The sequence below is a fragment of the Coregonus clupeaformis genome, chromosome 13 (genome assembly GCF_020615455.1).
Source record: "Coregonus clupeaformis isolate EN_2021a chromosome 13, ASM2061545v1, whole genome shotgun sequence".
NCBI classification, from domain to species: domain Eukaryota; kingdom Metazoa; phylum Chordata; class Actinopteri; order Salmoniformes; family Salmonidae; genus Coregonus; species Coregonus clupeaformis.
In genome coordinates this window covers 19,622,006-19,640,272 of record NC_059204.1, presented here as the reverse complement: position 1 = coordinate 19,640,272, position 18,267 = coordinate 19,622,006, and the positions used below count along the sequence as shown (strand labels likewise).

At 43.9% G+C, this 18,267-nt stretch overlaps 1 protein-coding gene across 2 annotated transcripts in view; it reads left to right on the top strand.

Annotated features, from left to right (window-relative positions):
* The window catches only part of LOC121579416 (delta-sarcoglycan), a 286,780-nt gene that overhangs the window by 212,322 nt on the left and 56,191 nt on the right, over window positions 1-18,267 (top strand). For both annotated transcript variants that reach the window (XM_041893999.2, XM_041893998.2), the window contains exon 2: window positions 4,006-4,191. In XM_041893999.2, the coding sequence (XP_041749933.1) occupies window positions 4,006-4,191 (186 nt within the window). The remainder of the gene's footprint in view (window positions 1-4,005; window positions 4,192-18,267) is intronic.

Here is an 18,267-nt window from a genome sequence, read left to right as displayed (position 1 = left end):
GTACATGGGCCCTGAGATAATCGGAACACCATTAAACAATGATGTTCAGAGGTATCTTATCTTATACAATTATATATGTTGGAAGGCATTGTAAGCCAAAAACAGTCAGGGAGGGCCACACTCACACCTTGCCAAGTTGCCTTAATCAGGTTTATAAAGCTTGTTGATTAGCTTCTTTTGAAAAGCTCACTCTTCTACTGTATTTAAAGGATTCAGACCCCTTGACTTTTTCCACATTTTGTTACGTTACAGCCTTATTCTAAAATTGATTAAATAAAACAAATTCGTCAGCAATCTCCACACAATACCCAATAATGACAAAGCAAAAACAGGTTTATAGAAATGTCTGCACATTTATTAAAAATGAATTGACATAAGTATTCAGACCCTTTGCTATGAGACTCGAAAATTGAGCTCAGGTACATCCTGTTTCCATTGATCACCCTTGAGATGTTTCTACAACTTGATTGGAGTCCACCTGTGGTAAATTCAATTGATTGGACATGATTTGGAAAGGCACACACCTATCTATATAAGGTCGGGCGGCAGGTAGCTTAGTGGGGAAGAGCGTTGTGCCAGTAACCGAAAGGTCGCTGGTTCTAATCCCTGAGCCGACTAGGTGAAAAATCTGTCGATGTGCCCTTAATCCTAATTGCGCCTGTAAGTCGCTCTGGATAAGAGCGTCTGCTAAATGACTAAAATGTAAATGTAAAAAATGTCCCACAGTTGACAGTGTATGTCAGTGCAAAAATCGAAGGAATGGTCTGTAGAGCTCCGAGACACGATTGTGTCATGACAGCCCGTGTGGAGTTTGCCAAAAGGCTCTCAGACCATGAGAAACAAGATTCTCTAGTCTGATGAAACCAAGATTGAACTCTTTGCCCTGAATGCCAAGCGTCACGTCTGGAGGAAACCCTACGGTGAAGCATGATGGTGGCAGCATCATGCTGTGGGGATGTTTTTCAGCAGCAGGGACTGGGAGACTAGTTAGGATCGAGGCAAAGATGAACGGAGCAAAGTATAGAGAGATCCTTGATGAAAATCTGCTCCAGAGCGCTCAGGACCTCAGACTGGGGCGAACGTTCACCTTCCAACACGACAACGACCCTAAGCACACAGCCAAGACAACGCAGGAGTGGCTTCAGGACAAGTCTCTGAATGTCATCGAGTGGCCCAGCCATAGCCCAGACTTGAACCCGATTAAACATCGGAGAGACCTGAACATAGCTGTGCAGCAACGCTCCCCATCCAACCTGACAGAGTTTGAGAGGATATGTAGAGAAGAATGGGAGAAACTCCCCAAATACAGGTGTGCCAAGCTTGTAGCATCATACCCAAGAAGACTTGAGGCTGTAATCACTGCCTAAGGTGCTTCAACAAAGTACTGAGTAAAGGGTCTGAATACTTAAGTAAATGTAATATTTCATTTTATTTAGCCAACATTTCTAAAAACCTGTTTTTGTTTTGTTATTATGGGGTATTGTGTGTAGATTGATGAGGGAAAAAAAACAATTAAATCAATTTCAGAATAAGGCTAAAACGTAAGAAAGGAAAAATACAGAGCATGTTGAGCTGTTAGTATTCATTGTGCCCTGCAGACAGCAATCACGGGCTGTATTCTCACCTTCAGACCAGCGTTAGTTAATGAATTATGTTGATTGTGTAGCTGGAACTCAATGATTTATGAATCACTGAGAGAACACTTTGTTAGATTTGGAGCAGATTCAACGCTCATTAGGTTGTTGACTGTAATGCCATGACCTTTAAAATAAATCTGATTTAATTAGCCATACATTTACAGATCATGTAAAGTGGAACAGTGTGTCCGTGTAATAAGACAATGAGGCAAAGGAGGCAATATGGCCTAGATAGCTGTTAGAAATGTTGTGTGGTGTAAGTGAAAATTATGACTGCTTGTGAATGCCAAAATATTAATTAGTTAAACGTGCATATGGCATATTTTTTTCCAATAATTGTGCATATACAGTAGATGTATTATATCCCAAGTCTGCTTCTTCCCAGCCTAAACTTACTGTAGACATAAACAATGTTAGGATCCATTCAGTAGCCTCTTTCACTAGACACAGTAGAGGACATTTTGTGTATTTTCAAATTTGGACAGACATTGCCTCTGAATGGAGAACTGGGGCAGAAGTTGCCAGATTCTGGTACCGAACCACATGTTGTCTATAAAAGAGCCTAGTGGAGAGATGCCCAGTCATTTGGCAAGAGAGAAGAACCAACAACATTCAGCAATGCTTGGGATGCCTTTGATCAGAAACAGACTTTGTTTTGTGCCATTGTGCTTTCTTTAGGCACTAACTAACAGAACTAACAGAGTCCGTTGGACGGTAGCTAGATAATGGGAGGAAGCTCTCCAATGGCAGTGTTCTGGTGTGCCTCCAAATTTCCATTAATTTTTCCTGCCGCATCAGTTTTTCCTTCTGTGCACCAGTCCCTTTTTGTCACGACCGTTGAAAGGAGTGGACCAATGCGCAGCGTGGAATGCGAACATACTTTTATTATTATTCACCACACGAACAAAAACAACAAAACGATACGTGAAGTCCTTCGTAACATAAACAAACCAACACGGAACAAGATCCCACAAATACAAATGCCCAAACGGCTGCCTAAGTATGGTTCTCAATCAGAGACAACAAGCAACAGCTGATTCTCGTTGCCTCTGATTGAGAACCACCCCGGCCAACATAGAAACACAATGAACTAGATCCTGAACATAGAAACACAAAACATAGACTCTACACACCCTGGCTCAACATAACAGAGTCCCCAGAGCCAGGGCGTGACACTTTTGGGTGTAAAATACCATGGTTTGGCCTCAGGTTTTCTGATCAAATGTGAGTTTATTTTTTTGATCCCGAAATATAGGGTGACACTGTTGACTCTTTTGCCTGATTAACACAAAAGGCCCACCCAAACCACTTGGATATTTTAGTTTTTACATAGTCCTTTTTCTAGCACGGTTACAGCAACTATGGTGGATTCGTAACCAGGTCAGCCCAGTAAAGCTTGGCTTGGCTTGTCCCTATAGTGTGAAGTAGGCTTATGTGTATGAGGGGACTAACTCTGTGTGTAATACGACAGGAGGTTATTGTGGCTGATGTACAGTAAGATGACACACCAGGGGGTCACACAGAGATACGATTTACCGATGGCCTCCAACAGGGTTATGGTTAATACTCCAACAGTCATGTTTGCAGTAATAGTACTGTGTGTAAATCCTGTCTCTCTCGGTCTGTTTGTTTCTGTACTGTACAGTGTGTACACACCACCTGGGGTTGCTGACAGCTGTATCCACATACATTTTTTATATCACCAGCTACCTGGTGAGAGTGACTGAAAGGAACCCCCTCCTAGTTGATATAGTGTAGGTTGAGTGTTGCTCTTCTGTCATGCACTGGTGGCCCTGGATCTGCTGAGCCACAGTCTGCATGCCTTGGTTCGAGCCAGTACTAACACCCCATATTCAAGTCTGTATTTGTACAGTTCTGCTCTAAACGCAATGTTTACTTTGGAAATGGAAGATTAGATGCCAACCTGGACGTGCAATAAGTGCAATAAGTGGTAAACTAGACTTCGTGGAAGGTAATAGAGTATTTGGTCGTGTTCTGAACCACAGCCAGGGTCAATTTAGTCTAGAGCACCTAAAGCATATCGGTGTAAGGATGGAAGAACCCTCGTACACACTATTTCATATGGAACTTTAGGACTGAAATATAAGAGCTATGCACAGAGTAAATATAATGTTCTCCATCAACATCATCATCAACATCATCATCACCATCATCATCATAAGCGGTGAATGTGTGTGGTTGTCAAATGCAATTGGCCTTGGCAGCGGAGCCAGCCACTCAAAGCACTGTAGAAAGTAAAACTGTATTTTCAACAGTAGTGATATACGGTTTGGGGCGTGTTGGGTTCAGAATGCATCGGCTTAACTTACAGGAAGTCACTTACCCTCTTTTTCTTCTTCTCTTGCAGATGACCCAGGAACAGTGCACTCATAGGAACAATGTCCAGAGCTCAGCGAAACCACACGTGTACAAAGTGGGGATTTACGGCTGGCGGAAACGTTGCCTTTACTTCTTTGTACTCCTGTTAATGATCCTGATCCTGGTCAACCTCGCTTTAACCATCTGGATAGTTAAGGTCATGAACTTCACCATAGTAAGTCCTCCTCCCTAACTGCTGGTCTCTTTTTATTTGGGATTTATTTTTATGACTGTTGGGGCATTGATTATTTGATTTGCTTAGAAGAGTGCTGGAATACTAGGGCTTTTCTCCACAGGGGGACTATAATGACGGGCTGGTAATTGCGAGCTGTGGCGCTTTAGTCCAGCGACTTAATTTTCACTCACAGTGGTCGATCTGCTACTGTCTTAGTCCACTTAGCTAACTCCAAGCTAGCAGTCTCTCTCCTCCCCTCCTCTTTCTCCCTTCCTTCCATCCCTGCATGTTATTAGTTTCCGAGTACCCCACTGTTATTTTCTTCTCTACCGGAGAGAGTTCAACTGAGGGCATGTTTAGTATAACGGCCTCAAAGTACCAGTCTAGAACCAATGACACAGTCACTTCCTGCACAGGAGAGAGGTGACAGGGCAGGATGCAGGTTGGCATTTATTGTCATAGGGTGACATCAGCAAAGGAGAGTGGTGACATCAGGGCCATTCACTACAGTAGAGGGCCATACACTACACACGTGTACCATTCACCTCAATGCCGTGCCATACAGTACTTAGCTCTAGACTGTGGAGTTTGACAATAATTTCCACTGTGATTCTCTGTATATCTGGAGTATTAGTCTGGAGCTCAAGCCCTGTGAGCCATGCCGTCTGAGTGTCTGGCTGCTTTTTGCTTAGTAATCCTCAGCACCTGAGTCTGATACTTGTAGTGCTGTATGCCTCCCCTCCTTGTCTGAATAAACCATGAGAACAGGTTGATGTTTCACAGTTGAGTTTAATCTGATAAATAAATAAATCAGAAAGCGGTTTATTCAGAAGTTGCACTCCGAGGTCCATCGGTGTGGTTACTCAAAGCAATATGACTGGTGTGTCCGACTGCATCTGTGCTAGACACTGAGTGGCTATATTAAGGGTCCCAACCTTTATCCAAATAGATGCAAGTGGGATGTTATATCATGGCAAAAGTGATCCAGTTAAATTCCTGTATAAAACTTAGATTTTACCATCATCCTTATAGGGAAGGAACTACAGTCCCTTTAAAACTTAATATATGTGGGCGGGGAGCTTGTATTCATGAGCTTGCCTTGACTGACAGCTCTTTGAAACACCCTTGTGGTCGTTGCCATGGAACAAGGTATACAATGGGCCACGTCATTCCAAGCATAGAAACATTTTCTTATTTCCATGATTCCGAGCCTAAATAGTATTCCTCATCCAATTTTCTCTGCAAAATGCTCTCATGGTCAACAGAGCTGAAAATGGGCTATTGAATATCAGACAAACAGCAGCAATACACAAATAAATGTATATTGTTTTGCAACTAATTAGAGAAGACAGTTCACTGATACACTTCTTCACAAGAATTAGTAAAGCCTGAGTCACCTTAGAAGCTTAAACATAAGGGAATGTACATGAAAACAACATATGTGTCCTGGACAATTTATTGGTGCTTCGCCATTAGCATTATAAATGACAATATATATTGATCAGACATTTATTTAATAATTTGCAATAGGCCAGCATAGCTGAAATATTGATCAACATGAACACTCATGAGAAATAAAGGTGAGAAATAATTGTGGGACATAAAATATTTTTTTGAGCCATAAGCCTAATATAGGCACCTAGCCGCCCTACAGTGTGCAGGACCCCATTGATTCGTACAGTTTGTAGCACTCATCTCTCGTCCGAATGCTTGAATAAAACAATACAAAGTAACAAAATGTGATATCATATCGCGTGAAAAAGGGAAGCATATACCCCGCTTCAATCAAGCAGGCTTCAGTCACCCACTTGGCTTCAGTCACCCCCAAGATTGAAGCGGGAGACTCATCCAGCTATGGCCTCCTCCTTATCAGGCCACACACTGGGCAGACAGGGGTCCTGGGATGGACAGCTCGCACAGCTTCCCCATATACGTCGCTGGATCAAAGGTGACCTTGTTGAAGAGGAGATCCAGGAGCCTGTCTACGTAGCCTGTAATGTTTTTGAAAAGGGAAATGTTTGTTAAATGGGTAGTGAATTTAATGTCCTTTTATTTACTGTTCTGAGTTATGATGCTATCAATTCATTGATGTAGTGATCTACTCATTCTATAATGTGTTTTCTGGTGTTTTGAAAGTGCTCAATTGTAAATATGCAATATATATTGCACTTTTTTGTGAAACGTTTCAATGTTTGTATTTGGAATTTTTGTGTGCCTGAAATGCTCAATTGATTTGAAATGAATAACTATGACTTACAGCATGTTGGGTCTGTCTTCACAGCATATCCCCCCTTCTTTTTTGGGAAAGCTGATTTTTTGGTTGCTGCGGTGGTTGCCTGGGAAGCTTTGCAGACAGAGTAGATGTTGAATTTTCATTACAGCTTGATGATAGTGGAAAGACAATATTTGATGGAAAGTTAATTAATAATATGCCTGCCTCCTGAATCCAAGTGTTTGACACGGGGGGAGGGGACCAGTGACTTTATGATCAACTTTGTCAATGTACCAGCTACAGTCATTTTTCATAACTGGGTGAACCTACTATGAAATGGTTTCATCCAAATATCATCCAATTTGATGAAAAACATGATTTTCACTGTTTAGGACCTTTAATAGAAATTATCCAATTGGCGATTAGAAAAAAATCCAGCCTTTTAGCAATCGGACCATTGCTGATGCCCTCAACAACCCTCAGCAGCCATTAACCAATTCATATTTCAGTAAGCCCTATACTACAATATACTATTTTTCCATAAATATTGTAGCGACCCATCTATAAAGGCTTTAAATTAAAGGCTTAATACTTCACCAGTTACCGGACCTCTTTGCTGGACGTAATGTATTCCTATATGATTTCATACAGGGTGCAATGTACGGGGCAGGTTTCACATCACATTCCTTGATGGTAACAGAATTTATAGAATCATATTGCATATCATTTTAATTAATAGACATCAGTGAATGCTTCTTGAACATTTTCTGAGTGTTTTAATGTAATATATTTGAAACGGCTACAAAACTCAGCAATTGGGACAATTTCTTTGGCATATTCTTACACTATTCTGGCAATATTTTGCTAAATACATATAGCTGACATACTTGGGCCATCATTTTGTGTTGTCCTCATTATAACACACATTTTAAGCCATTATTGGTCTTATTATACCAATTACTCTATTCAGTTCTGGCCATGCAAAATCAATGCATTTCCTCCCCATATAAATAAATGGCTGCTGGGACTGATTATAGACAAAATCAATGATGACTTTATATAGCTAAATAACTTCCCCAATGGGTCTCATTGTTCGGTGTAAAATGTGGTGTAGTTATCAGATTCTAGGGTACACTCTTAGGGTGTTTTCACACATAGTTCTGAGCTATAGTTAGAATCAGAGTTTGATTATTTGCTACATTGTATTTTTTTTTATTTGGTCTAGTTGGTTTCACGTTGCAAAATATCAAAGAACTAAAATGCCTAAACAAAACCATGTGTTCATACCACGTGTTCAAGTAATTTGTTTATTGGAAAAAATGCTCACGTTAAACTTAATATTATTTTCGCTTTGGCGTTCCAACAACATGCGGGAGTAAACAGTGCAATAGACGCTCTAACTGCAAGGTGAGTAGACTATAATAAGTAGCCTATATCCCCAGTATAGACCCCGTCTCCCTTACTCTGCATTAGATGCGTTCATAAATGTGTTGCTACTCACAGAATGTTTCAGAGATATCAAGTTATGGTTCAAACAACCAATAATAATGTGCGCCTTATTTTCCTGTGTTTGGTCTGGACCACGTTCTCACCTGCAGCGAATCGCATCGTGGTATGAATGAAATTGGACCAGACCAACCTTTTTGAGCGACCACGGGGCATTGTTTTGTGCGCTCCCAAGTACCAGTCCAAACAAACCAAACTAAGGAGAAAAATGTGCCAGAGTTCAGAAAAAACTCTCCAAACCAATGTGGTGTGAAAGCACCCTTAGAAAAAAAGGTGCTATCTAGAACCTAAAATGGTTATTCAGGTGTCCCCATAGGAGAACTCTTCGAAATCCCCTTTTTGGTTCCAGGTATAACCCTTTTGAATTCCATGTAGAACCCTTTACACAGAGGGTTCTACCTGGAACCAAAAAGGGTTATCCTATGGGGACAGCCAAATAACCCTTTTGGAACCCATTTTTTAAAGAGTGTACCATGTGATAATAGAGCACATCCCAATACTGTCCATTCTGGCTTCATATACCCAAAATGCATACATGTATGACCTTTGACCCCCCAAGGTGGGCACATAGAGATGTTATTACCATTCCAATTGTTTCATACCTTAATATGTATTGTATTATGAAGTTAATAACTTATCAAATTGCCTCCGATAACTCACAAAAATAACCCACAGACATGAAAATTATCATTAGACGACTTTGCCACCCCAAAGTGGACAAATATGTGAAATTTGGCCTGCTGGCCCATGGACTATAAGGTATTGCTGTCTCATGTACTTTAAATGGTCTCAAGGTCATAGGTTGTATGGAAAGTGTTTGAGGACAGACCTGGAGATCCATGGAGGCAGAAGAGCAGATGGCTAATTTACAGATTTATGTTGCATTTAATTGCTCCGAAGCCCAACAGTGCTGCATGACACGTCAAGGATGGGGTTTGGATTAAATATTTAAAGTCGAGTTACAGTGGGACTGTGAAAATTAATGCGGAGAGGTGGTGGGCGTAGGAGGGAGCGCGTGTGTCTGTACTTGTGAGTGCGTGCATACTTACGTTATGTACACTACCGTTCAAAAGTTTGGGGTCACTTAGAAATGTCCTTGTTTTCGAAAGAAAAGCAATTTTTTTGTCCATTAAAATAACATCAAATTGATCAGCTGCCAGTTGAGGACCTGTGAGGCGCCTGTTTCTCAAACTAGACACTAATGTATTTGTCCTCTTGCTCAGTTGTGCACCGGGGCCTCCCACTCCTCTTTCTATTCTGGTTAGAGCCAGTTTGTGCTGTTCTGTGAAGGGAGTAGTACACAGCGTTGTACAAGATCTTCAGTTTCTTGGCAATTTCTCGCATGGAATAGCCTTCATTTCTCAGAACAAGAATAGACTGACGAGTTTCAGAAGAAAGTTATTTGTTTATGGCCATTTTGAGCCTGTAATCGAACCCACAATTGCTGATGCTCCAGATACTCAACTAGTCTCAAGAAGGCCAGTTTTATTGCTTCTTTAATTAGCACAACAGTTTTCAGCTGTGCTAACATAATTGCAAAAGGGTTTTCTAATGATCAATTAGCCTTTTAAAATGATAAACTTGGATTAGCAAACACAACGTGCCATTGGAACACAGGACTGATGGTTGCTGATAATGGGCCTCTGTACGTCTATGTCGATATTCCATAAAAAATCTGCCATTTCCAGCTACAATAGCCATTTACAACATTAACAATGTCTACACTGTATTTCTGATCAATTTGATGTTATTTTAATGGACAAAACAATGTATTTTCTTTTGAAAACAAGGACATTTCTAAGTGACCCCAAACTTTTGAACGGTAGTGTATGTGTACAAAAGGATGTCCAGTCCTGAACTAACTCTGTATATCTTTGCTGTGCATTTTTCATTATAACCCGGAATGACCCTTCAAACCATTCATCTGTTCTGAATGCCCAACTACAGTACAGTACTGGTTCAGAATTAGTAAAACAAAGTTCAGAAAGATTGCAAAGGTATGACCAGGATTAAAGGATTAACACAAATGACAGGTGGCACATGTAATATTCCTCAGTATTTCAATAACATGTATTTTACTGACAAGGAAATGTAAATATATTCCCATTAAATGTTCATAAAATATTTCCATTACATTTCCATTCCCAGGTGATTGTAATACAATATAAGCCATTTTCAGACTGCTAGGTTTCTCAGGGAATACAATTTGCCACTATGTTCCAGCTTGCATGAGATCAAAAGATATTTTCATCAGTAAAACGTTACTCATATCAAAAACAGCACTGCCACAATACTGCCTTCTTCAATTCAAGCCTCCACTCCATCCATCTTCACAAGCAGCTTATCAAAACGTAGAATGCCAGAGCAATGGGTCAACAGTGAATGAGTCAATCTCTTCCGTTGCACATTTCCCCACACTCTCACATACACAGGCCTGCTGGGCAGTTTCACACTAGAATTAATTGAACTCTTGGGGAGGAAGCAATAAGTATCGGTTGAGAAGCTGGAGCTGGTTGTGTTTCAATGACAGAGTTGGTGAGGTCTCTGATCCCCTAGGCTGTCTTTTTACGAGCTTTTAGTAATCTCAGTTCTGTGTCTTAAAAGTACAACAAAGGAAGTAGCTAGCTGTAGGAGTCAGAGTCAGTGTCCAGTCACAGAGCAGGCTTGATGCCAGACCAAACAGATTCAAACAGCAGGCCGTGTTTCCTCAGACTCCCACTCTCCCTCTGAGACCTAGTGCTTGTCTGAACTCCTCGTCGTGTTAAATGGGGATGTTCTAATGCAAGTGAAACTCTGGTCTAGATTATGACAGATTAAAGTACTGTGCACTCCTTGCTATTGCAGCACACAATTACAAAGTTAATGGGGAAACGGAGACAGATCTATTGGCAGTAGTCATGTCTGGGTTCCCCCGCTTAAATTCATCACATTCTACTGTTCTGGACTGGGCTCACAAGGCGAACTTCACTAACATCATGTGTCAGCAGTAATGGTAATTAGCAACACTGTCCTTATCCTGGGTCTGCCTGTAAAACTCACTCATACTATTAAACATTCCTCATTAAGAGCAGGAAGAGAGATAAGTGGGGCATACAGATTCAGACTGTGTGCCTGGAGTCTTACCTTCACGTCTTGGCACGTGTCAGAGACAGATTAGTCATGCAGGGTTACATAAACCTCGTCTTTTGCCCAACCTCCTCCTCTGTGCTTGCTGCTGCAGCATTTTTTAACCATAGGCAGAAAGGTTACCGAGCGCTTTGTCCTGAGTGTCCTATTCAACAGGAGCCTCGCTGCTCTGGTTCTATTTGGGCTCCATGCAAGGCCATCCTGCGCCGCTGGCCTTGCCTGGGAGAGGCTTCTATTTAATGCGGTGAGAGGGGAGCATGGGGGGCCTCCCTGGAGCAGCTGCTTCACCCAAGACATCCATCCATAGCCCTCGCAGTCCTCTCTCTGGGACATGGATCACTGCTCTGGGGAGACTGATCTGAGACTGATCTAGGGTTCAGGGTGGAGCAGCAACAGCCCCGCTTCACGCTCCACAAGGCCAGAGACATATCATTCTCATCCCCAGGCCAGTCCTATGGTTTTTTGCCATGCTTTTGTGCCACCACTTCACCACACATTTGATTAGCACACCAATCTCTGATGAGGAAGAGAGTACAGAACAGAAAGCCGGCACATTCACGATTCCCCAGTGTCACCATTGGGATGACCTCATTGTTCAGAAGTTCACTTTTTCTTTAATCCCCAGTACCTGATGTCAGCCTTTACCGAGTCATCGTTTTCATTGGTGCTGCTGGTGCTCTCAGAACTGGGCTGAGCTAAGCTATGTCATATAAAGGGTTTGTGGAGCTTGTTCTTCTGTTCATAGGCATAATGTCCATAGGGGGCACAGGGGCACATGCCCCCTTAGATTTTCCCTTTAAAATTGTTTAGAATTGTTGACATTTTTTTTCTTTTTTTTCTGTAATACTACTTTTTCATGAAGTTGGCTTTAGCTAGCCCAGATAGGTTCCCAATCTCCCAACCTCATAACTAATAACCAAGAAGCCATTTCAGGTTGTCAATCAAGTTAGAGTAGCTAGCTTATCTAACTATCTTAGCTGCCATGCCTCCTGGCAAGGTTGGTAGACTTTAGAAAAGCAAGCAATAACTAAATGTACTGAAAAAGACTCACATTCCTTTCAATCGTTTACCCATATTTTAGCAGAGATGCAGAGAAGCATATTTAGTTTCTTAAAATAAATAACCACCAGTCAGGAGGATACAGACAGCTCCAGAGGTATGCATATTATTTTTTTTACATTGAATTAAGCTGAATTATTATGGCTCTACAGTGGCTTGCGAAAGTATTCTCCCCCTTGGCATTTTTCCTATTTTGTTGCCTTACAAACTGGAATTAAAATCAATTTTTGGGGGGTTTGTATCATTTGATTTACACAACTTGCCTATCACTTTGAAGATGCAAAATATTTTTTGGGGTGAAACAAACAAGAAATAAGACAAAAAAACAGACAACTTGAGCGTCCATAACTATTCACCCCCCCACCAAAAGTCAATACTTTGTATGGCCACCTTTCGCATAGCACATCTAGCCACTGGGATTTTTGCCCATTCTTCAACGCAAAACTGCTCCAGCTTCTTCAAGTTGGATAAGTTCCGCTGGTGTACAGCAATCTTTAAATCATACCACAGATTCTCAATTGGATTGAGGTCTGGGCTTTGACTAGGCCATTCCAAGACATTTAAATGTTTCTCCTTAAACCACTCAAGTGTTGCTTTAGCAGTATGCTTAGGGTCATTGTCCTGCTGGAAGGTGAACCTCCATCCCAGGCTCAAATCTCTGGAAGACGGAAACAGGTTTCCCTCAATAATTTCCCTGTATTTAGCGCCATCCATCATTCCTTCAATTCTGACCAGTTTCCTAGTCCCTGCCGATGAAAAACATTACATTTACATTTTAGTCATTTAGCAGACGCTCTTATCCAGAGCGACTTACAGGAGCAATTAGGGTTAAGTGCCTTGCTCAAGGGCACATCAACAGATTTTTCACCTAGTCGGCTCAAGGATAAGAACCAGCGACCTTTCGGTTACTGGCACTACACTCTTAACCACTAAGCTACCTGCCCACAAAAACATCCCTGCCACCACCATGCTTCACTGTGGGGATGTTGTTCTCGGGGTGATGAGAGGTGTTGGGTTTGCGCCAGACATAGCGTTTTTCTTGATGGACAAAATGCTCAATTTTAGTCTCATCTGACCAGAGTACCTTCTTCCATACGTTTGGGGAGTCTCCCACATGCCTTTTGGCGAACACCAAACGTGTTTGCTTATTTTTTCTTTAAGCAATGGCTTTTTCTGGCCACTCTTCCATAAAGCCCAGCTCCGTGGAGTGTACGGCTTAAAGTGGTCCTATGGACAGATACTCCAATCTCCGCTGTGGAGCTTTGCAGCTCCTTCAGGGTTATCTTTGGTCTCTTTGTTGCCTCTCTGATTAATGCCTTCCTTGCCTGGTCCGTGAGTTTTGGTGGGCGGCCCTCTCTTGGCAGGTTTGTTGTGGTGCCATATTCTTTTTATAATGGATTTAATAGTGCTCCATGGGATGTTCAAAGTTCCAGATATTTTTTTATAACCCAACCCTGATCTGTACTTCTCCACAACTTTGTCCCTGACCTGTTTGGAGAGCTCCTTGGTCTTCGTGGTGCCGCTTGCTTGGTGGTGCCCCTTGCTTAGTGGTGTTGCAGACCCTGGGGCCTTTCAGAACAGGTGTATATATACTGATATCATGTGACAGATCATGTGACACTTAGATTGCACACAGGTGGACTTTATTTAACTAATTATGTGACTTCTGAAGGTAATTGGTTGCACCAGATCTTATTTAGGGGCTTCATAGCAAAGGGGGTGAATACATATGCACGCACCACTTTTCTGTTATTTATTTTTTAGAATTTTTTGAAACAAGTAATTTTTTTCATTTCACTTTACCAATTTGGACTATTTTGTGTATGTCCATTACATGAAATCCACAGAAAAATCCATTTAAATTACAGATTGTAATGCAACAAAATAGGAAAAACGCCAAGGGGGATGAATACTTTTGCAAGGCTCTGTAGATTGCAGGAAAAAGCAATTTCAGGTGTTTGAAAAGGCAAAAGTCTCCAACTTACAGACAGGGTGCCTAGCCCCCCTTTTAGACCACCCCCCAGCCATCCTCACGTACTTTGTGCCCCCTCAGATTTTTGGGGCGCACGACTCCCCTGGTTCTGTTTGTTTATGTGAGCCAATGAGGGGCCACAGTGGCAGCGCTAGTTTTCTGCCAGACTGAACATTTTGTCATTTTCTATTAACCTCCGAGATAGGCTGTTTAATGTGTCAGGGTGGCACATTTTTATATCACGTCTCTCTCTATTCTCCACAGTCGTTCTCTCTGCTCTCTACTACCTACTCCCTCTCTCTCTCTCCCTTTCTGACACCCCATCTCTCTCTTTACTCTCTCTCTCTCTTTATCTCTCTCACACACATACACGGTCTCTTTCTATCTCACATTCTCTCTCATTGAACAGCACTGCAGATTGTGTCTGAGCAGCAAGTCAGAGATGTACAACTCGTCTTGTGTTGCTTTCACTGGCATCAGCAGAAACGTCTATTGAGTATATTGTATAGTCTGGCTTTGTTTGTAATATATGTGGAATTAAATATACAACACGCTGGAAGGCCACGTTTGTCATCATGTTGATTTACCTGACAACTACACAGACATATATGGTTATTTTATCCTCCGGTCCACTTAATCAAAAGCAACTACACCATGACAGACCTGGCAACATTTGTCTCCACAATAAGACCATAGGTGCTACACATACTGTGGGTGGTGCAGGAATTGAGTTTCCCCTCAATGCAAAGCCCTTGGAGACCTAGGAAATGAAAGTGCTGAGTAAATGCAACCCATTCATCCATTCAATTCATTTTTCTGCTCAATGATATCTGTCAATTATTTGTCCTCAATATTTGAGATTCATCAGCCCATCACTGTCAATTTAACAAAGCATATTGTTTTGTCTCTTCATTTTGTTTGTACACATAAAACATTTAAATGTAATGTACATTCAATTTTCATAAAGTGGCTCATGTGACTTTACGGTCTATAACCCTCAAACTCAACTCTGGACCTCGAAGCCAGTTCCACTGAGTTTTTTAATTGTTCCCCTTTAATCAGGGACTGATTTAGACCTGGGACACCAGGCGGGTGCAATTAATTATTGCCTCGTAGGGTAAATTGTTTAATTACTGCCTCACCTGCAGTGAATTTTGGAATCACAGTGCAGCTACAGTGCCTTTGGAAAGTACTCAGACCCCTTGACCTTTTCAACATTTTGTTACGTTACAGCCTTATTCTAAAATGGAGTTTAAAAAAAATCCTCAGCAATCTACACACAATAACCCATAATGACAGAGCAAAAACTGGTTGTTAGAAACATTTTGCAAATGTATTAACATAAAAAACTGAAATACCTTATTTACATAAGTATTCAGACCTCAGGTGCAACCTGTTTCCATTGATCATCCTTGAGATGTTACTACAACTTGATTGGAGTCCACCTGTGGTAAATTCAATTGATTGGACATGATTTGGAAAGACACACACCTCTCTATATAAAGGCCCCATAGTTGACAGTGCATGTAAGAGCAAAAACCAAGCCTTGAGGCCTACTGCTTACTGTATATACTGCACCGCACCTGGGTCACACCTTACCCCAACCCTTACAGAAAATTGAGCCAATATGGACCCAGCGGAGGCAGCAGAGTATCGGAGCGCATTGGCAACACAGGGAGTTATGCTGAACCAACATGACCACAGCCTGCAGCAGATCACCGAGAATCTCCGCCAGCTGACGATCGCTGTGCAGAGCCGGGGGGACACCCGACCAGCACCGGCAGCCGGCGGAGCGGAAGCCACGGCAGCGGCATCTCCAGCCTCACCTACGACATCGCAGGGACCTCGCCTACCAACTCCAGAGAGGTATGACGGACGTCCAGAGGGCTGCAGGGAATTCCTCACCCAGTGTTCCCTGGTATTCAGCCTACAACCCTCCTCCTTCCCGACGGAGCAGGGCCGGGTGGCCTACATCATCACTCTGTTGATGGGTCGTGCCCTTTCCTGGGCTACTGCGGAGTGGTAGAGCCAAACTCCGGTGTGCTCCGACTCCTACCAATTCACCCGGGAGCTAGGCAAGGTGTTCGGCACCTCTCGGGTGGTGTCAGGGCACGAGGCCAGTAGGCAGCTCACGGCCTGTCGGCAGGGTGACCGTTCGGTGGCGGACTACTCCGTGGAGTTCTGTCATGTGAATTTCTATCTCTAATTCAACCTAAGCTTGAATCATTACCAGAGGTTGTAAGGCTCTGGTTTTAATCATCAATGATTCAAGGTCCACAACCACGAAGAAGGATTTGTTGTATGTTTATTCATGGAGAGCTCTGGGGCCAAAGACCCAAACATACGATTTTATACCTCCTGAACTTGACTCCTCCCACCTTTAGGTGGGTTTTCTAAACAGTTTCCGCCTTCCCCCTTGAATGTTTAGTACCGCCCCCTCTGTTAGTGGGTTGACACTACATGATAATTCTAACATTTATACTGTATTTGGGGTGAAATCCTTTAGTCATTATTCTTAAAATCCAAATTAATCTAACAAGTTCCGGACCCGGGCTCGAGAGGCAGGATGGGAGGTGGCCGCCCTGGTCGTCCTTTACGCCCAGAGGCTATCAGAGGGGATGAAGGACAAACTCTCCTTCAGGGAGCTGCCTGAGCGACTGGACGGCCTCGTCAAACTCTCGGTGCGGGTAGCCAATCGACGTCATGAGAGGGCGCATGAGGAGAGGGATGACGCAAGGCACGTCTCTGCATCCCCCTATCAACCCGGAGGCTTTCTGCAGATTCAGGGAGGAGACGCCTCAGGAGGAGGCTATGCAGCTGGGGGGCAGTGCACTTGTCCAGGAGGGAGAGGCAGAGGCGTCTGCACCAGGGACGTTGCCTGTACTGCGGCCAGGCAGGTCACCACTGTGACTCATGCCCGGAGAAGCCGGGAAACGGGAGGGCTCGCTAGTATCGGGAGGGGTGCTAGCGAGCCGGAACCGAAACCCCAACTCCAGAGACTCCCAGACTTTTCTCCCCGTCAGGGTTCAGTGGGCCCGCGCTGTGCGTCGGGCGCATGCACTGGTGGATTCTGGGGCCGCGAGAAACGTGATGGATACGGGGCTGGCCCAAGGGTGGAGCATTCCGTTACTCTCCCTCTCCGAGCCGGTTCCGGTCATGGGCCTGGACGGCCGGCTGTTGGGGTCGGGCTTCATCACCCGGCGCACTGTCCCCGTGCGTGTCCGGGTGGCGGGGGTGCTATGGGAGGATATCCAGTTTTTCATTGTGGCCTCCAACGCCTTCTCCGTCACTAGCTCTACGTCAAGGCGGAGAAGTGTGTGTTCCACAGAGAGACAGTCTCCTTCCTGGGGTTCATCGTCACCCAGGGGGACCTACAGATGGACCCAGGCAAGGTCAGCGCGGTACTGAATTGGCCCCAGCCCTCAACCCTCAAGCAACTACAACGTTTTTTAGGGTTTGCAAATTCTTTATAGCCAATTTATTCGCAATTTTAGCTCTCTAGCCGCTCCCTTGACAGCCCTCACCCAGACGAGCGTACGCTCCTTCGCCTGGACCCCGGAAGCGGGGAACGCATTTGATACGCTTAAGCAGCGCTTTACATCGGCCCCGGTCCTCGGGCATCCTGATCCGTCCCTGCCGTTCATTGTGGAGGTGGATGCTTCAGACATTGCGGTGGGAGCAATCCTGTCCCAGCGGTTCCTCATGGAAGGTAAGACTCACCCCTGCACGTTTTTCTCCCGTCGACTGTCCCCGGCGGAGCGGAATTACGACGTGGGGAACCGTGAGCTGCTAGCGGTCAAGTTCGCCCAGGGGAGTGGAGGCATTGGCTAGAGGGGGCCGCCCATCCATTCGTCGTATGGACTGACCACAAGAACTTAGCCTACATTCAGGGGCCAAGAGGCTCAACTCGCACCAGGCCAGGTGGGCGTTGTTCTCCACCAGGTTCCAGTTCACCATCTCATACCGTCCGGGGTCGAAGAACACCAAGCCTGATGCGCTCTCCCAGCAGTTCGACCCCATGGACCTGGTGGAGAGGGACAACCCCATTGTCCCCAACGCCCTGATTGCTGCCTCAGTTTCATGGGGAATCGACAGGCTGGTCAGAGCAGCGCTACGGCGGGAGCCCGATCTGGGCGGAGGTCCATCGGGGAGGATGTACGTACCCAAGGCTGCGTGCTCATGACTGGTTCAGCAGGCGCAC